This window comes from Megalobrama amblycephala, linkage group LG8, assembly GCF_018812025.1.
Source record: "Megalobrama amblycephala isolate DHTTF-2021 linkage group LG8, ASM1881202v1, whole genome shotgun sequence".
NCBI lineage: Eukaryota > Metazoa > Chordata > Actinopteri > Cypriniformes > Xenocyprididae > Megalobrama > Megalobrama amblycephala.
The window spans coordinates 33,265,193-33,282,314 of NC_063051.1; the positions used below are offsets into that span (position 1 = coordinate 33,265,193).

Here is a 17,122-nt window from a genome sequence, read left to right on the forward strand (position 1 = left end):
GGATATGTATGGAAGCTTGTTTGAACCACTGAATAAAAAAATAAAAAAGGTAATTGCGACTTTTTATCTCACAATTCTGACTTTTTTCCTCACAATAAAAAAGTTAGAATTGCAAGTTATAATGTCAGAATTGCGAGAAAAAAAGTCATAATTATGAGTTTATATCTCGCAATTGCGAGTTTATATCTCGCAATTCTAACGTTTTTTTTCTCAGAATTGCATGATATAAACTCGCAATTGTATTATAAAGTCAGAATTGTGTGATATAAACTCGCAATTGCGAGAAAAAAGTCAGAATTGCAAGTTATAAAGTCAGAATTGTGAGATATAAACTTGCAATTCTGAGAAAAGAAGTCAGAATTGTGAGATAAAAAGTTGCAATTACATTTTTTATTTTTTATTTAGTGGTGGAAACAAGCTTTCAATCATGTGCCCATATGTCCCCAAAAGGAGGTTTTGTCAGGTTTAGTTCACTTCTGTGTACAATTTGTCCCTAAAATGTGAGTAATTAGGTACACACACATGCTTGCCCCCTGGCTGACGATTCACTCTGTCTGTGTCTCTTTCAGTATGCTGATAGCGATGACGAGCATGATGGGTACGTGGACACAGATGAAGAGGTATCCAACGGTAAAGTCAACATCTTGAATGGGAACGGACCTCCGTACTTCCACAGTTACCTTTACATGAAGGGTGAGAAATCAAATGATTACATTTTTTTTAAGTCCCTAATGCAATGGTCCTCAAATATTTTTAACTCCCATTGTCAAATACATTATAATGTAATACCATCTCTTAAAAAAAAAATCAGCTTGGACAATGTTGTTCTCTACTTGATTATGTATGAAAGTATAAATCTTTTTCCGTCTCATCCACAGCTGGGTTGATGATCCCGTGGCGCAGGCGTTGGTGTGTTTTGAAGGACGACACCTTCATGTGGTTTCGCTCTAAACAGGAGTCGTTAAAGTCAGGCTGGCTGTACAAGAAGGGAGGCGGACTTTCCACACTCTCTCGCAGGAACTGGAAGATGCGCTGGTTCGTTCTGCGTGACTCCAAGCTCATGTACTTTGAGAATGACAGCGAGGAGAAGCTGAAAGGGACAATTGACATTCGTTCAGCCAAGTAAGTTTGAGAGGAATAGGAAGCAGAACTGTGGTATCAATAGGTGTCAGAAACCCTAGATCATCCTGAATTTTTTCCCCCCGTTTTTAGGGAGATTGTGGATAACCATGAGAAAGAGAATGCTCTGAATATTGTGACAGATGAAAGAACATACCAGGTGTTTGCCGAGTCACCAGAGGATGCCAGGTACAATTTGCTGACAATTTTATACCTGTGCGTTTTTATAATTGGGCCAAATTGCTCTCTCTCACTCTGCACTCTGTCTTTTGCTCTCTTTCTCTTAGTGGTTGGTTTACCGTGTTGAGTCGGGTCCACATTGCCACACCAGAGCAGCTTACTGGAGATGTCACATGAGCAGGCCAACCCAAAGAACGCTGTGGTCAGTGTCCTTACCCTTCATGCACTTTCACTGTTAAAGTTCCTTCCTCTTTTGACAACTGTTTTTTTCTCTTTCTCTCAGGGCACACTGGATGTTGGATTGATTGATTCAGTTTGTGCTTCAGACAATCCTGACAGGTGAGAGTCATCACAAGTGCAGAGTTTGCTTACAGCACTAGGGGTGTAACGGTACACGTATTCGTAACGAACCGTTTCGGTACAGGGCTTTCGGTACGGTGCACGTGTGTACCGAATGCATTACAAACCCGAGGTACTTACCGAACCGTGAGTTTTGTGTACCATTACACCCATATACAGCACTTAAAGTTGTGTTATTTTAAAGTGTGTAATTTTTTACATTTTGAAATACTTCCTCTTATCCAAGCATAATAAGCAATGGACTCTTTTCACATTTCCGGCGTTCTCAGAAGCAGAAGCCATTATAGTTGGGTAAACTTCTATAGAGGTGAATGGAAACTACAACAAATATTTAATGACATACTATATTTATAATTTTTGTGTTCAATAGCCAAAAGCAATTCTATGACTTTCCAAAAGAGGAAAAAAATAGTGAGAGATTGAAGAAGAAAAACAAATTTGCAGTCAGTCACTCCTTCAGTTGTTGTATTAGAAACAACATGCAAATAATTAGTGGTAATGTAACAAAATATACGGTTATAAATGTGCAATCGATTTTTAAATAAAACATTCCTAGTTTTACGATGTTCATCACAGTGATGCATCATGTATCATCACTATGAAAAGGGTCCATTATGCGCAAGTCATTTGTTGTTTGACTCTTTGATGGTATCAAAATATGAATATTTTAATGTTTATGTTATGCTAGTGCCACAGAAATTACACACTACACCCAATGTTCCCTCTAATTTTTTTTCTCGCTGAGCAAAACTTTTCTCTGTTGAGCGCACATTTTGGCCACCTGAGCAAAAACATACTTTATATCAGACCTGTACAATGAACGTAAACACACACACACAAAAAAATGGTTTTATCTTGCAACTGTAACATTTAACTTTAATGTGCCGTTTCTATTTTATTTGACCCTTGATGTAACTTAGTGATTTATTAAATAATATGTTTGAAAATAAGCAGTTCAGTCACTAAATTAAGCACATTTTAGGTTACTTGAGATTTTTTCACATTGCTGTATTAACTGTACTAGTCTTTACCAAGAAATTCTATTAAAAAATAATTTCTAATCAATAATTTCAGGACAGTTCAATTGTTTATAATAATATAATATGAGCAGTTACAATGATGGTTTGGGAAAACCATAATGTGTTTTTGTACAGTCAATTATAAGCAACAGACAGTGTTAAATCATCAAAATTACATGTTTATTGCTTATGAATCTCCCAGATTTTATATACCAGGAGGTTAAGATTTTTCGTGGCAAGGAGCCCTAAACAATCCCCTTGTGAGATCAATTTTTTATTAGGTTTACATTATAATATAATAAAATATAATATAATATTTAAGTATTTAAACTGATATACAGTATTATATCAGTTTAAATGCTTCCATTTGTTTTAATATATTATATAGTGAAAACAAACTGAAGCATTTAAACTGATAGCTAAATATTTTTAAGAAAAGTGAATGTTAACTCGTTTATAGTTATCTAAACATCCCTGAAACCCACACCACCACCACACACAAAAATCTATTTAAACTGAGGTATATCACTGATGTATTTTGAGTTTGCAAGCTACACCTGTGGTGGGTGTGTGATTGTAAATGTCTCAGAGTTTTGTTAGTATTCTGTGCCCATCATCCGTTATTTACACCACTTTTCATTAAAACATGACGTTTTATTTCACATTTCTTTTCGTGTTGCAAACATTACAGAATTCTTACCGCGACTGATTTGCGCACGCGCTCAATCGTTCTCTTTCTATGAAACCTGTAAACAGCATTCACCGTTTCCAACTCTATAGCGATAATAACTCTATAGCGGTTGTCCAGAGCACTGCAATTATTTCTCATTTAAACTACTACTATCATTTTCATGTCTGTTCTCTGCGCGGCAATTATTTCTTCTGCGCGGCAGCGGCTTCAGAAGTGTGCGGCCGCGCACGCGCGCAGCTTAGAGGGAACATTGACTACACCTTTAATCTTTGAATTTATTGTGCTACTTATCTGAAGATATGCGGTATCTAAAGTAACCATTTTCATCTGGTGCTAACACATCTTCCTTCTGAATAGGCCTAATTCATTTGTGATCATCACAGCCAATCGTGTGATCCACTGTAACTCAGACCTGCCGGAGGAAATGCATCACTGGATTAGTCTGCTGCAGAAACCTAAAGGAGACTCCAAGAGTGATGGACAGGAGTTCCTGGTTAGAGGTGTGTTATTCATCTATAACCTGTATTTAGCTATCAAATCATGATTTCACCACGTCATGTTCCTGGATTAACATCTTTGTTGATCCTGGAACAACATTCCAATCAACCAATCAGATTTGAGGGACAAGTTTACAGTTTATGTCAAGTTTGGACTTACAACTAGGGATAGGTACTTCTACATCAGTGTTATTCACCTATCATTTCCCTCTGATTTTAGGAATAAGTTATGGGTAGGGTTATATTTAGGGGTAGGGATAGGACAAAATTTTTAGACTGAAATGGTGTTCCAGGATCGACTAAATATATTGACCCAGGAACATGACTTAAAATGGCATAAAATGTCCTTGAGTGTTATTGTATAAAGGATTTTGTATATTTTCATTTCTGTAACTTGTCATTCCTGTAAACTGTGTATGTGTGTGTCCTTTCGTGACACAGGATGGCTCCACAAGGAGATGAAGGCGGGTGCCAAAAGTTCTGCTCTCAAACTGAAAAAGCGCTGGTTTGTCTTGACTAACAACTCGCTGGACTACTACAAGTCTTCTGAACGTAATGCATCGAAGATGGGCACTCTTGTTCTGAACAGCCTGTGCTCTGTGGTCCAGCCTGAGGAGAAAAAGTTTAAAGAGACAGGCGAGTATGACTAGCTAAAGCCTGTTAAATGTATAATATGGATTCATGGCACATGTTGCTTGTATCACAATTAGAGTAAAGCATGTCACACATTTTATTCACCATAGAAGAAGCAAAAAATAATTGTTTGGAATTGTTAGGATGCACTCGCTGTATTGTTTGCAGTCTGTCATAAACAGCAATCGCAGACTCTACTTTTAAAGCTAAAAAGGCCATAAACCAACTAAATGTCCAGTATTTATTTAAATTATACTACTGTAAGAATTTATTTAATGTTTTTGAAAGGTTTTATGCTCATTTATTTGATAAAATACAGTAAAAACATACAGTAATATTTTGAAATATTATTACAAATTAAAATAACTTATATTTACTTTTATTTAAAAAAGTAATTGATTCCTGTGATTCAAAGCTGAATTTTCAGCATCATTACTCCAGTCTTCAGTGTCACATGATCCTTCAGATATCATTCTAATATGCTGATTTGGTTCTCAAGAAACATTTCTTATTATTATCAATGTTGAAAACAGTTGTGCTGCTTAATGTTTTGTGGGGGAAAAAAGTGTGATTTTTTTTTTTTTATGAAATCAAATCATGAATTTATCTATCTTCTTTACTCACGTTCTCACTCCCGTTATGTCAGAACGTAGCACTTCAACAGTTCAGACTTACTCTTTCAAAATAGCAGTCCACAATACAATTCTAAACACAAACACAACAAATATGTTTTTCTTTCTATAAACAAAAAAAAAATCTATAAAGTGATGCTGATGTCTGATTACACTGCAGGTTATTGGAACATCATAGTTCATGGGCGTAAACATTCATACCGCCTGTACACCAAAATGCTGAACGAGGCCATGCGCTGGGTGTCTGCCATTCAGGGCGTCATTGACAACAAGGTGCCCATTGAAACGCCCACCCAGCAACTCATTAGAGACATCAAGGTAATTGGGTTTAAATACACAAGTCTGGTATTTTGCACTCATCATTAGAATAAGTAAAACTGTTCTTTAATAAAAATGGCACATAAACATTTCACATTTGTATAGGAGAACAGTGTTAACTCTGAGGCTGTGGAACAAATGTATCGAAGGAACCCAATTCTGAGATATACCCAGCACCCCTTGCATTCACCTCTTCTGCCACTGCCCTACGGAGAGGTCAGCGAAAGCTGTGAGTACCTTCCATCAGCCAAACACTCAGAACATGACAAAAAGTTTACTAGCATACACATGCAACAGGATTTTCTGAATTATATCGCTGTTTATTTTTGTCCTGAGTATCCTTTTGTGTTTTTACATCACACGTGTCAAACTCAAGGCCTGCCACCTTCATTTTAGTATACTGTGATCCTGTCATATTTCCACCTCATTTCATGTAGTTAATTTCTGAAATGTATGAATAAAAACATCTCAGATAGTGCTTCCTAACCAATCAGTTAGCACTTTTTTGTGAATATTAACCTTTTCAGTGTGAAGTGATGAACTTCTAAATTTGAATCTGCTCAGCACTTGGCGTATATCACATCTAACATGATCATTTAAAAAGCAGAGAGTTCTTCATAAAAACAATAACATTTATTATTGTCATCAACCAAACCATGAGCTTTTATACCTAAAAAAAAAGCAAATAGGCAATTGCAGTAAATACAACTGAACTAATGAATCTGGGGCCGTATTCACAAAACATCTTAAGGCTAAAAGTAGCTCCTAAATTGCCGATTTAGGAGAAACTCTTAAAAAAAATGCTAATCCTAATTTTAGGAGTCCTAAATTTTTGTTTTAAGAGTATTTCGCAAAGCATTTTAGTGCTAAAACTAGCTTCTAAATCTGTGAAACATTAAGAGTAGTCAAGAGGACTCCTAAATCACTAAGATCAAATCACAAACAATCCTAATCCACCCAAAGACACTGTACACCATTGAGGCAATAGCGATAGAACTTTAGGTGCTCAATTTTTTCTATTTTTTGCAATACATTTTGATTTATAGGCCTAGATTTGAATCTACGATGAGATAAATATTAATAAATAATAGTCAGACTACATGTGGCAGTGGTTTTCATGAATTCACATTTACAAATGATTGAATAGAGTAAAAAAAAAAAAAAAAAGCGTATTTGGTGTGCTGTCCAAGGGGATCGAGGACTCCAAGCTTGAAATTTAGCCCAAACCACAGTTCTCCCCATATCCCCAGCCGAGAGTGAGGAACGGGGTGGCGGAGGGATGCAGAAAACTGTTGAAGTAACTATAGGCGAGTCGGCTCTCGTCTGTGTATATATTCCTCCTCTCGAGCTGATTTGATTCGAGCTGTTTGAAAGTGTTACTTGCATTTTGCATTCTCTTGAGATGCAGACATCCAAGAGGCGGTCCACAATTAACAGTATACTAGTTTAATTAGTGACACTTAGCCTACATTTTAAAACCTTTATTTGAATATGGCAACATTTTTATATAAAAAAATATATATATTTATTTGAATAGGGCAACATTTGTATTTTAAAACCTTTATTTTAATATGGAAACATGACACCTCATTCTACAATATTTCTATGATTAAATTGCTGACTCCTCCCCCATCAGCCAATCACTGTGTGTATACTCCATGGCAACGAGGTCAACCCCGCCCTTACTCTTAGCTTAAGACTTCAGTCTATTCCTTAGTAAAAGTTTGTCTCAGCAGCTTTGTGAATAGGTTTTAAGAGAAAACTCTGAGCTAAGAACGTTTACTGCTATTTAGGAGAACTCTTAGTGGTAAGATAAAATGTTTTGTGAATACGGCCCCTGATCTGAAGATGAAACACAAACTTAATGTTTGTTACATAATATGATTAAAGAAAAGAGTCATATTCCTAACAGATCTCTCTCGTTCTCTCTGCAGTGCAAAAGGAGAAGGGTTATGGCAGCCTGCAGGATGAGGCAGTGAAGATCTTTAACTCACTTCAGGAGATGGAGATCGTTTCAGACCCGGTTGCCATCATTCAGGGCATCCTGCAGACCTGCCACGATCTGCGTCCACTGAGAGACGAGGTGTACTGTCAGCTGATCAAACAGACCAATCACGTGCCCCAACCCAACAGCCCCGCAAACCGCGCACACTGGCACCTGCTCACCTGCATGAGCTGTACCTTCCTGCCCAGTCGAGCCATTCTGCGTTACCTCCGATTCCACTTGAAGAGGTAACAGAGAGGCATGCTCATTAAATAGCATCTTGGAGTCGAATGTCAAAGGTCATTTGACAAACACTGTCTTTTGGTCCCTTTTTGTGAATAATCTCAGGGTTAGAGAGCGCTACCCTGGCACTGAGATTGAGAAGTATGCACACTTCATTGGTGAGTCCCTGAAGAAGACAAAGACCAGGGAGTATGTGCCCTCTCAGGAGGAGATCGCCGCCCTGCTGAACAGACAGGAAATGACGACTACTGTGTACTGCCATGGAGGAGGGTCTTGCAAGATATCCATCAACTCACACACCACAGCTGGAGAGGTGAGAGGAAGAGAGAGAGCTTTTTTTTATCATTTTAACATGCTGAGAATTGTAAAATGAAATGCCCTGCAAATAAGGATGAAAGTGATCTTATTTGTGTTCGTTTGTGACAAGGTGGTGGAGAAGCTGATTCGTGGTCTGGCGATGGAAAACAGTAGGAACATGTTCTCTTTGTTTGAACACAATAAGGTGGAGAGCCGGGCCATTGAAAGCCGTGTAATTGTGGCAGATGTGCTCGCGAAGTTTGAGAGGTAATGAAAATGTGACAGTTCATATGGTGTATTTGATGACTGACTGTAAAATGACTGAGGCTCATCTGCACTGCTTTGCTCTTACAGGTTGGCAGGTGGTGAGGATGAGGAGGAAGAAGGGCCCTGGAGGTTATATTTCAAGCTTTATTGCTTTCTTGATGTGGAAAGCATGCCCAAAGAGGGAGTGGAATTTGCCTTCATGTTTGAGCAGGTGAATTGCAAAAGTATTTCTATTTTGTATACCCATTATAGTGCATTCTTAGTATTGATTCACCTGATTTAAAGTCACCATGAAATCAAAATGGACAATTCTTGATTTTATGAAATATTGCAGTATTTATTTTCAATACATTTTCTTTGCACATGATTATTCTTTTTAAAATCCATGTGCTATTGGGATCTTTAATCAAAATAACTTCACATCCCACTTGCAATAAAATCTCGTTTCTTCTCTGAGGACGTGTTTCCTGACACGAGGGTAGGACAACCTGTCAGTCACATGAGATTGCACCACTAGCAAACCACAACCATCCAATGATCCAATCAATTCCAGATGGACAAAATCAACTCCCGCCCTAAATTTTTTCTTGTTTGAGAAGTGTCACTCAGATATGTCACAATAGGAGAGAAAAGACTCGCAACTTCTGTTTCATGCTGACTTTAAAAATGAATTGAATTAATTAATTCATGAATTGAATTAATATCAAACTATATTATACAAGTATTTAATTTTTTTTTTTTTTTATAGGTATGCCTCAATTGCATGTTTTTTATCTTGTGATTCAGCATGGTGGGCCAACGTGTGAAGGCCAAGTATAGTAACTCATACTCGGAATTTGTCTTCTGCATTTATCCCATCCAGCTGTTGCACACGCATTAGGAGTAGTGAACACACACACTCTCACACACTGCAAATCGTGAACACACACCCTGAGCAGTAGGCAGCCATTTCGCTGTGGCGCCCGGGGAGCAATTGGGTGTTAGGTGCCTTGCTCAAGGACACCTCAGTCATTTCCTGCCGGTATTGAGAATCGAACCCGCAACCTTTGGGTTACCAGTCTGACTCTCTAACCATTAGGCCACGACTGCCCCCAGAACTGCCCCCAGAACTGCCCCCAGAACTGCCCCCAGAACTGCCCCCAGAACTGCCCCAGAACTGCCCCCAGAACTTAGGCACTCGGGTCCGGATTTGGGCATCTCTTTGTTATAAAGTAAAAGTTTTTTCTCCCTTTTTTCACCATCTCTCTTAGGCTCATGAGAGTCTCATCAGTGGTCATTTCCCAGCCCCTGAGGAAACCCTTCAGCACTTAGCAGCCCTGCGACTGCAGTACATCCACGGTGATGTGGCCCGTACGCCCTGGAGCCTGAGCAGTGTGTACCCCGTTGGACGACTCCGTACACGCATCTTCCAGTCCACTAAAGCAGGGGTTGCCGGAGTACCCGGGGCTGGTATAGTAGGGCCGGGAAGTCACACTTTGGAACGCCGGAAGACCAACTTCCTGGACGGGACGCTGAGACGCAGCTTCAAGACGGGATCGCTGAAGAAACAGCGTGTGGAGGAGGAACAGATGCTGGAGATGTTTGTAAAGGAGGAGATGTCAGCCACGCTGACCAGCGTGTTGGAGAAATGGAGCCGTCTACAGGGCATGCCTCAGCACCAGGCCATGCTCAGTTACATGACCGTCATCAAAGAGTGGCCGGGATATGGGTCTACACTGTTTGATGTGGAGGTGTGTAACATTTCATTAAGGCACAGAGTATCCCATGTACATTGCAGGGCCACCATATGGGTGATGTGAAGGGTTGAGGGATAGATGTGTCCCCCAGTTGTGGTTAACAATTAAATACTACTCTCTAAGGCTGACCGATATATCGCATGCGATTGTCACGCGCATTTCGTCAGTAAAGCCGGTTCCCTGATTACGGCGAAATCGCCATCACCTGCTTTCAAATGGAGCGGCATTTAATAGACAGAGCCGTAGTTCACTGACAAGCCACGCAATATCGCGTTCATTATCGAAGGCGATTCACCTGCGATATGAAAGCAGGTGATGGCGATTTCGCGGTAATCAGGGAACCGGCTTTACTGACGAAATGCACGTGACAATCGCATGCGATATGTCGGTCAGCCCTACTACTCTCTATCCTAAATATGAGGATATAGCCTTGAAAGGTAGCAATATTTATCACTACTAACCCTAAGCTTGACCACAAAATGCTACATTACTTCAAACCGATTTCGGATTCAGCCTAGATCTGCTACCCACAAAACTTGCTACTGCTATTAGATAAATAGACATGCTGCTGTGAGCATGTAAGATGTGCTGCTGCTGCATAAATAGACAGACATAAATCCTGTAGCAGATCTAGGCAGGTGGAGCTGGGGAGGTGGAAGGTTTCATAGGAACTCTGAAAGGACTAGCCAACAGTGAACACTGAACCAGACTATTTAAATGTTGAGCAATCTCACTGGCTGCAAGATCAGCATAGGTCATATGGTAACTTGTGATTGCTCACAGATTGCATGTAAGGACCTCAGCCTGCCCTACGGCATCTAGAGTTTCATGACTGAACTAGAAATATACTCAAATTAAAAGCGACTTTTATCGTTTTATTATAATCCTTCAACCTGTCAGCCAGCTTTACCAGAAAAACTTCAACAGTTAAATTTTGTGACTGAACAGCAAGCAGACAAGCACTGAGCATCATAAACCGTAAGCCTAGTTAGGGTAAGGGTTTACGCATAATCCATCATAAGCCTAGATTCATGAAATTCAGACTGGTCTAAGCTGCTTTTTCAGCAGGGATATTTTCAGATCTTCCACTATTATGAGTGAAGTCAGTAAGGCAATGTTACAGTAAGTCTCAGTGTTTAGCCACTGATGTTAATTGACATTATTAATTACATGTGTTTGTGTTTTTATATATCCGTCTGCAGTGTAAGGAGGGTGGCTTCCCTCATGATCTGTGGCTGAGCGTCAGTGCTGAAAATGTCTCTGTGTATAAACGGGGTGAGCCCAAACCACTCGAAACTTTCCAGTATGAGCACATTGTTTTCTTCGGAGCACCTCAGCCCAGCACGTACAAAATCATTGTTGATGAAAGGGAGATGTTCTTCGAGACGTCTCAGGTAAGAAACTTCTGTGTCTCTGTTATTAGTGCGGAAATGCATGTTTAAAAGCTTTAGGAGCAATTAAAGGATTAGTTCACCCAAAAATGAAAATTCTGTCATTAATTTCTCACACTCATGTCGTTCCACACCCGTAAGAACTTTGTTCATCTTCTTAAACACAAATTAAAATATTTATACACTGCAGTCACGTCAACTGTTTTAACAATGTCTTTAGTACCTTTCTGGATCTTAAAAATGGGGTTATATTGCTGTCATATACCTCTCGGATTTCAACAAACATATCTTAATTTGTGTTTAAGAAGATGAACGAAGGTCTTATAGGTTTGGAACGACATGAGGGTGAGTAATTAATGACAGAAATGTCATTTTTGAAATGAAATAAATCTTTGAATCTATCATGCTTCTGATTTAGTCACTACATTCCCTTCGAAGTAGTTTGTAAAGGATTAGCATGTGATTTTTAACTAGTGTGTTTTGTCGTGTGCTTTAAGGTGGGTGAAATCACTAAGATCATGAAGGCGTACATCAACATGATCGTCAAAAAGCGCTGCAGTATCATGTCCATCACCAGCAACAGCAGCACCTGGATGAGGTGATCGACACCAACCGGAGCTCAAAAGTGTCCTGCAAGTGAGGTATACTACTGACTGTTGATGATTGGAGAAAGAGAAAGAGAGCAGAGAAGAAACTGAGACTTCACCTCGCCAACTTTTTTAACCTACTACTACAATCCTCTGTCTGACCTGTCCTAAACACAACAGCACACATATTTATTTGGACCAATTTCACCTTATGAAGCACAACAAAGCCTGGTAACCTGCTCACTGTTCCCATCCCTCACTGCCAGCACTCTGACTTATGACCAAACTTATTTATTTCCTTGTCTCCTCTTCTCCATTTTGTTCCCTTCTCTCTATCCTCAGTTTTTAGTCAGTGATGTTGTACCTATCCGCCATCCACCTACAACTCCATTTACTGGTAGATTTACTGAGGTGTGTATATTGTGCTTCTGTGTGAGATCAAAGTTAGCACACACACACAAACATACATTTTGTAAAGCCATGACTGCTGGAGGCCATTCAGAGAGCAACAAGGAGGAGAAAGCTATGTGTTAACATTCTCATTCATCTCAATGGCAGCTGCTAGGCTGGCGCAGGACCCCCCAGAAGTACGCGATTTGAATTTTGCCATCTTTGCTCATGGCTGCTCAGTTTCACATACATGTTTTTTTGAGCCAATCACCTGAGCCATAAATACCATGTGACTTACCACTCTCTGGAGCTGCAGGGAAATGACATCATGGCAGCACTGATTGGCTGATGGTGCCACAAGGAACATGCACAGTCGTTTCAAAAATATTAGTCACCGATAAAACATCTACTATAATATAATGAAACGTGTGCGATTTATATGTTGCTTCCAAAAATGTGTAGTAGTTACGACCAGCAGGGACCACCTGGAGTCAGTCAGCCAATCAGATCGCAGAATATCTGGGGGCTGGCAGTATGTTGATATCAGCAGTGTGACTGTTCACACGTCAACTCATATTTCACACATTATCAATGCAACAAATGTCCTATTTTGTATTAAATGCCAGAGTCTATAAATACATATGCTAAAGTGTTACATTTGATACTGCGTCTAAAATTATTTGTATTTACAGTAATTGCAATGTTTCACTTTTTTTTTTTTTTTTTTGCCAGTTATACAAAGCTTGTGTATAACTTTAACTGTACCAATGCACAAAAGCATTGTGACCAGTTTGGTGATTGAGAGTGTTCAACAAAAAAGCGTGCAGGTCCCAGGTGCCTCTATTTGCTGTTACAGAGTTCGGAGACCGGTTATTAAGTGTTATGCAAGTAGAACCAGGTCTGCTCAATGCAAGCAATGAAAAGAGGCCCTGTTATTAGACAAGTATTAATCTAGCAGTCGAGATTCAATAAGCATGTATTTGTACTGATCAATGTGTATACGTAACATTAATTTTGCAACATTATACTTATCTACTGATTTTTTTTAGAGCCTGTTCCACTAAGACATTTTGCAGTATTGATGCAAAAATGATGAGCCCACTGTATGCCAAAAATTACAGAATGCAAAGCTAAAGATCTTATTTACATATACTAATATTCATAAGTTTGGGGTCAGTAATATATATATTTTTTTGAAAGTAATGATGCATTAAATTGATCAAAAGCGACAGTAGAGTCAAAATTAAGTGTTACAAAAATGTATATTTCAAGTAAATGTTGTTCTTTTAGATTTAATCATCATTGGTAGAACGATTTATTGTAATCCTTTTTTTTCTCAGTTGGTCAGAACAAAAGTGGCAGATGTGTTACTTGTTCAGATGACGTTTTCTATTGAAAATTCTTATTTTGGTCATACTTCAAAGACATAGAATCTGTGATTTTGAAGTACAGTATCCACGCCGATGCGGTGACTGACAGCAAACATTAGATTCATCCGCACTGAGGAGTCATGCCGATGCACAACCCACATAACGATGATAATTCCACAAATAACTGCAATTGCTGGTTTCAAACAGAGATGGCGACAAAGAGGCAAAACTTACGGACTGCAGCTTTAAAAAAAATGTATAAAGTGTTAATATTTTTTCCACAAAATTATGTTTTAGACATTAATAATAAGTGTCTCCTGAGCACCAAATCAACATATTGCTGCTGAAAATTCAGCTGTATATTAAAATAGAACATATTTCTTTTATATTGTAATGATATTTCACAAAATTACTGTTTTACTGTATTTTTTGATTAAATAAACACAGCCTAGGTGAGCATAAGAGATGCTTTCAAAAATCGTACCGACCCCAGACTTTTGAACAGAATATATTGTCTTTGCATATTGAAATCTCATAAAATTGTAGAATATGTGTCGTCATATTTGACCACAGAATAACCAGCACAAACTGAGTCAAGCGGGTCTTTGAATCCTGAAAATGCTTTAAGTTCTCCAGGCGCATATAAATCAATTTTAGGATGTAGGCATCGACATTACACCAATTTTCTGGACAGTGAAAGCCTCGTGTTCTTTAAAGTGCATCTTGACCATCTCGTAGCTAATCTTATGTAGATGCATATCTGTTCCCTCAAATCACAGGTGAAGAAGAACTGCCTGAGTCAGCCTGACAAATGACCCTAAACATCTCATTTTACAACAGACATTCTTGAATTTTTATTTTGCTTTCTGGCATTTTATCATGGCCAAAGCAGCCTTTTTGTGTTTCATCTCATCTGGCATTCTTATTAAGGTTCATTCATTCCAGAGAGATGACAGACAAAATATAAACAGAAAAGGGGCATCATCCACTGACTCTCGATCAACACAGAATGAGTCTGAGTATGCCTGTTGTTTTTCTTTTTATGTGAGTATAATCCTGAAGTAAACTGCGACAGTACCTGTGTAATTTTGCTTGTTTGATATGCAACTATATTTGTCAGTGTAATGCAAGTTCTTTTGTGAATGTGTGTACTGTATGTCTGAATTTAACCATGAATTGAAACAAGGATAAATGATGATGGAATATGATGTTTAGGGAGCTATGTGTATGGGTATTTCTATTACAATATTGTTATATTTATGAAACCGAATGGGAAGGGGTGGGTGAGGGTTTGCTGTATTTATCTGTTATGATGGTGTTATAGTTGATAATTGGAAATATGAAGGAGCAGAGGTCTCCCTTTCATGCTGATCCATTTAACACATAATAATCTTAACCATTGAGGCTCGGATCAGCATTAAAGGGCAGCTTCTGCCGACACTGGTGAATTGTGTGAGCACTGTGAGGAAATGGATAGAGGTGATTTGTCATGAATAAGTGGAAAAGATTTGAATTTCTTGTTAAGGTGTGTTGGTATGTGTTGATGTTGTTGTGTGTTTAGAGGAGGTGGTGTTTCAAATTCAGAGCAGCCGAGAAGACTCAGGTGCTAGCTTACACTCTGCCTCATTATACACACATATTAACACACACATGATCATTGACATATGCTCACACACACACAAAAACATGCACACAGACATAGCACGGTTGGTTCTGTCTTTCACGAATTCACACTGGGGTCCTTGCTCAGCTGCAGGCAGCCAGTACAAGGCCTGAATGTAATTTCCTCATTGCCATTGTTATAATACTATAAATTATAGCTTACTCGAAAAAAAGAATAATTGTGCTTGTTAAAATATTGAGAGAGAAAAAAATGTTTTCTTTTGTAACTGGCTTTACAAAATGCTTTAATAAATTATTGTAATTTATCGCAAGTAGCGGTTTCATTTGTAGGCTATATTTAAAGGTGCCCTAGAACCAGTTTTTACAAGATGTAATATAAGTCTAAGGTTTCCCCTGAATGTGTCTGTGAGGTTTCAGCTCAAAATACCCCATAGATTGTTTTTTATAAATTTTTTTAACTGCCTATTTTGGGGCATCATTAACTATGCACCGATTCAGGCTGCGGCCCCTTTAAATCGTGTGCTCCCCGCCCCCGAGCTCTCAACTATAATACAGTGCATTTACAAAGTTCACACAGATAATATAACCCTCAAATGGATCTTTACAGGATGTTCGTCATGCATACTGCATGTATGCGTCGGATCATGTGAGTATTGTATTTATTTGGATGTTTACATTTGATTCTGAATGAGTTTGATAGTGCTTCGTGGCTAAAGCTAACATTACACACTGTTGGAGAGATTTATAAAGAATGAAGTTGTGTTTATGAATTATACAGACTGCAAGTGTTTAAAAATGAAAATGGCGACGGCTCTCTTGTCTCCGTGAATACAGTAATAAATGATGGTAACTTTAACCACATTTAACAGTACATTAGCAGCATGCTAACAAAACATTTATAAAGACAATTTACAAATATCATTAAAAATATCATGATATCATGGATCATGTCAGTTATTATTGCTCCATCTGCCATTTTTCGCTGTTGTCCTTGCTTGCTTACCTAGTCTGATGATTCAGCTGTGCACAGATCCAGACGTTAATACTAGCTTGTGTAATGCCTTGAACATGAGCTGGCATATGCAAATATTGGGGGCGTACATATTAATGATCCCGACTGTTACGTAACAGTCGGTGTTATGTTGAGATTCGCCTGTTCTTCTGAGGTCTTTTAAACAAATGAAATTTACACAAGAAGGAGGAAACAATGGTGTTTGAGACTCACTGTATGTCATTTCCATGTATTGAACTCTTGTTATTCAACTATGCCAAGATAAATTCAATTTTTGATTCTAGGGCACCTTTAATATCTTACATGTAGCTGAATATAATTAACTTTTTGTGGTGTTTTATTTGTCATCCACCAGAGGGTGCCAAATCATCTGGTTACACTTTATAATATAATGCTTAGCAGATCATTAGTTCATGTACAAATAATCAACATAATTCAAATTATTAAAATGTATATTACTTTTAATTGATATGGTTTATATGTTGAAGTTATTCTTTATTGAATATTTGAGAACATTTATCTAAAAAAAAATAATTAATTTCACTGATACTAAAATCTCATTCCCACTTATTCTTTTAATACTTAAGTAACATACATAGAATACCAGCACAGAGTAACTTCTTGTTGTATACATGCATACAAAAATTAAAAAGAAAGTTTATGGGGTATTATGGAAGGAAACATAGGCTAGTCTATTGGCTTTTATTAATATGAATAATAAAAAAACACTTCAGACTTGTGCAGATTTTTGCTTGTGAACATTAATATAACAA

General features: G+C 38.3%; 1 protein-coding gene across 1 annotated transcript in view; it reads left to right on the top strand.

Moving 5' to 3' along the window:
• Window positions 1-13,006, top strand: part of myo10l1 (myosin X, like 1) — a 70,203-nt gene extending 57,197 nt beyond the window's left edge. Inside the window, 17 exon segments of the mRNA XM_048200702.1 lie at window positions 570-693; window positions 879-1,122; window positions 1,213-1,308; window positions 1,407-1,455; window positions 1,457-1,501; window positions 1,583-1,638; window positions 3,727-3,869; window positions 4,308-4,502; window positions 5,292-5,449; window positions 5,555-5,678; window positions 7,384-7,681; window positions 7,782-7,989; window positions 8,104-8,240; window positions 8,328-8,451; window positions 9,491-9,970; window positions 11,179-11,370; window positions 11,865-13,006. Coding sequence (XP_048056659.1) covers window positions 570-693; window positions 879-1,122; window positions 1,213-1,308; window positions 1,407-1,455; window positions 1,457-1,501; window positions 1,583-1,638; window positions 3,727-3,869; window positions 4,308-4,502; window positions 5,292-5,449; window positions 5,555-5,678; window positions 7,384-7,681; window positions 7,782-7,989; window positions 8,104-8,240; window positions 8,328-8,451; window positions 9,491-9,970; window positions 11,179-11,370; window positions 11,865-11,969 — 2,778 coding nt within the window. The 3' untranslated portion in view covers window positions 11,970-13,006.
• Window positions 13,007-17,122: the final 4,116 nt, after the last annotated feature.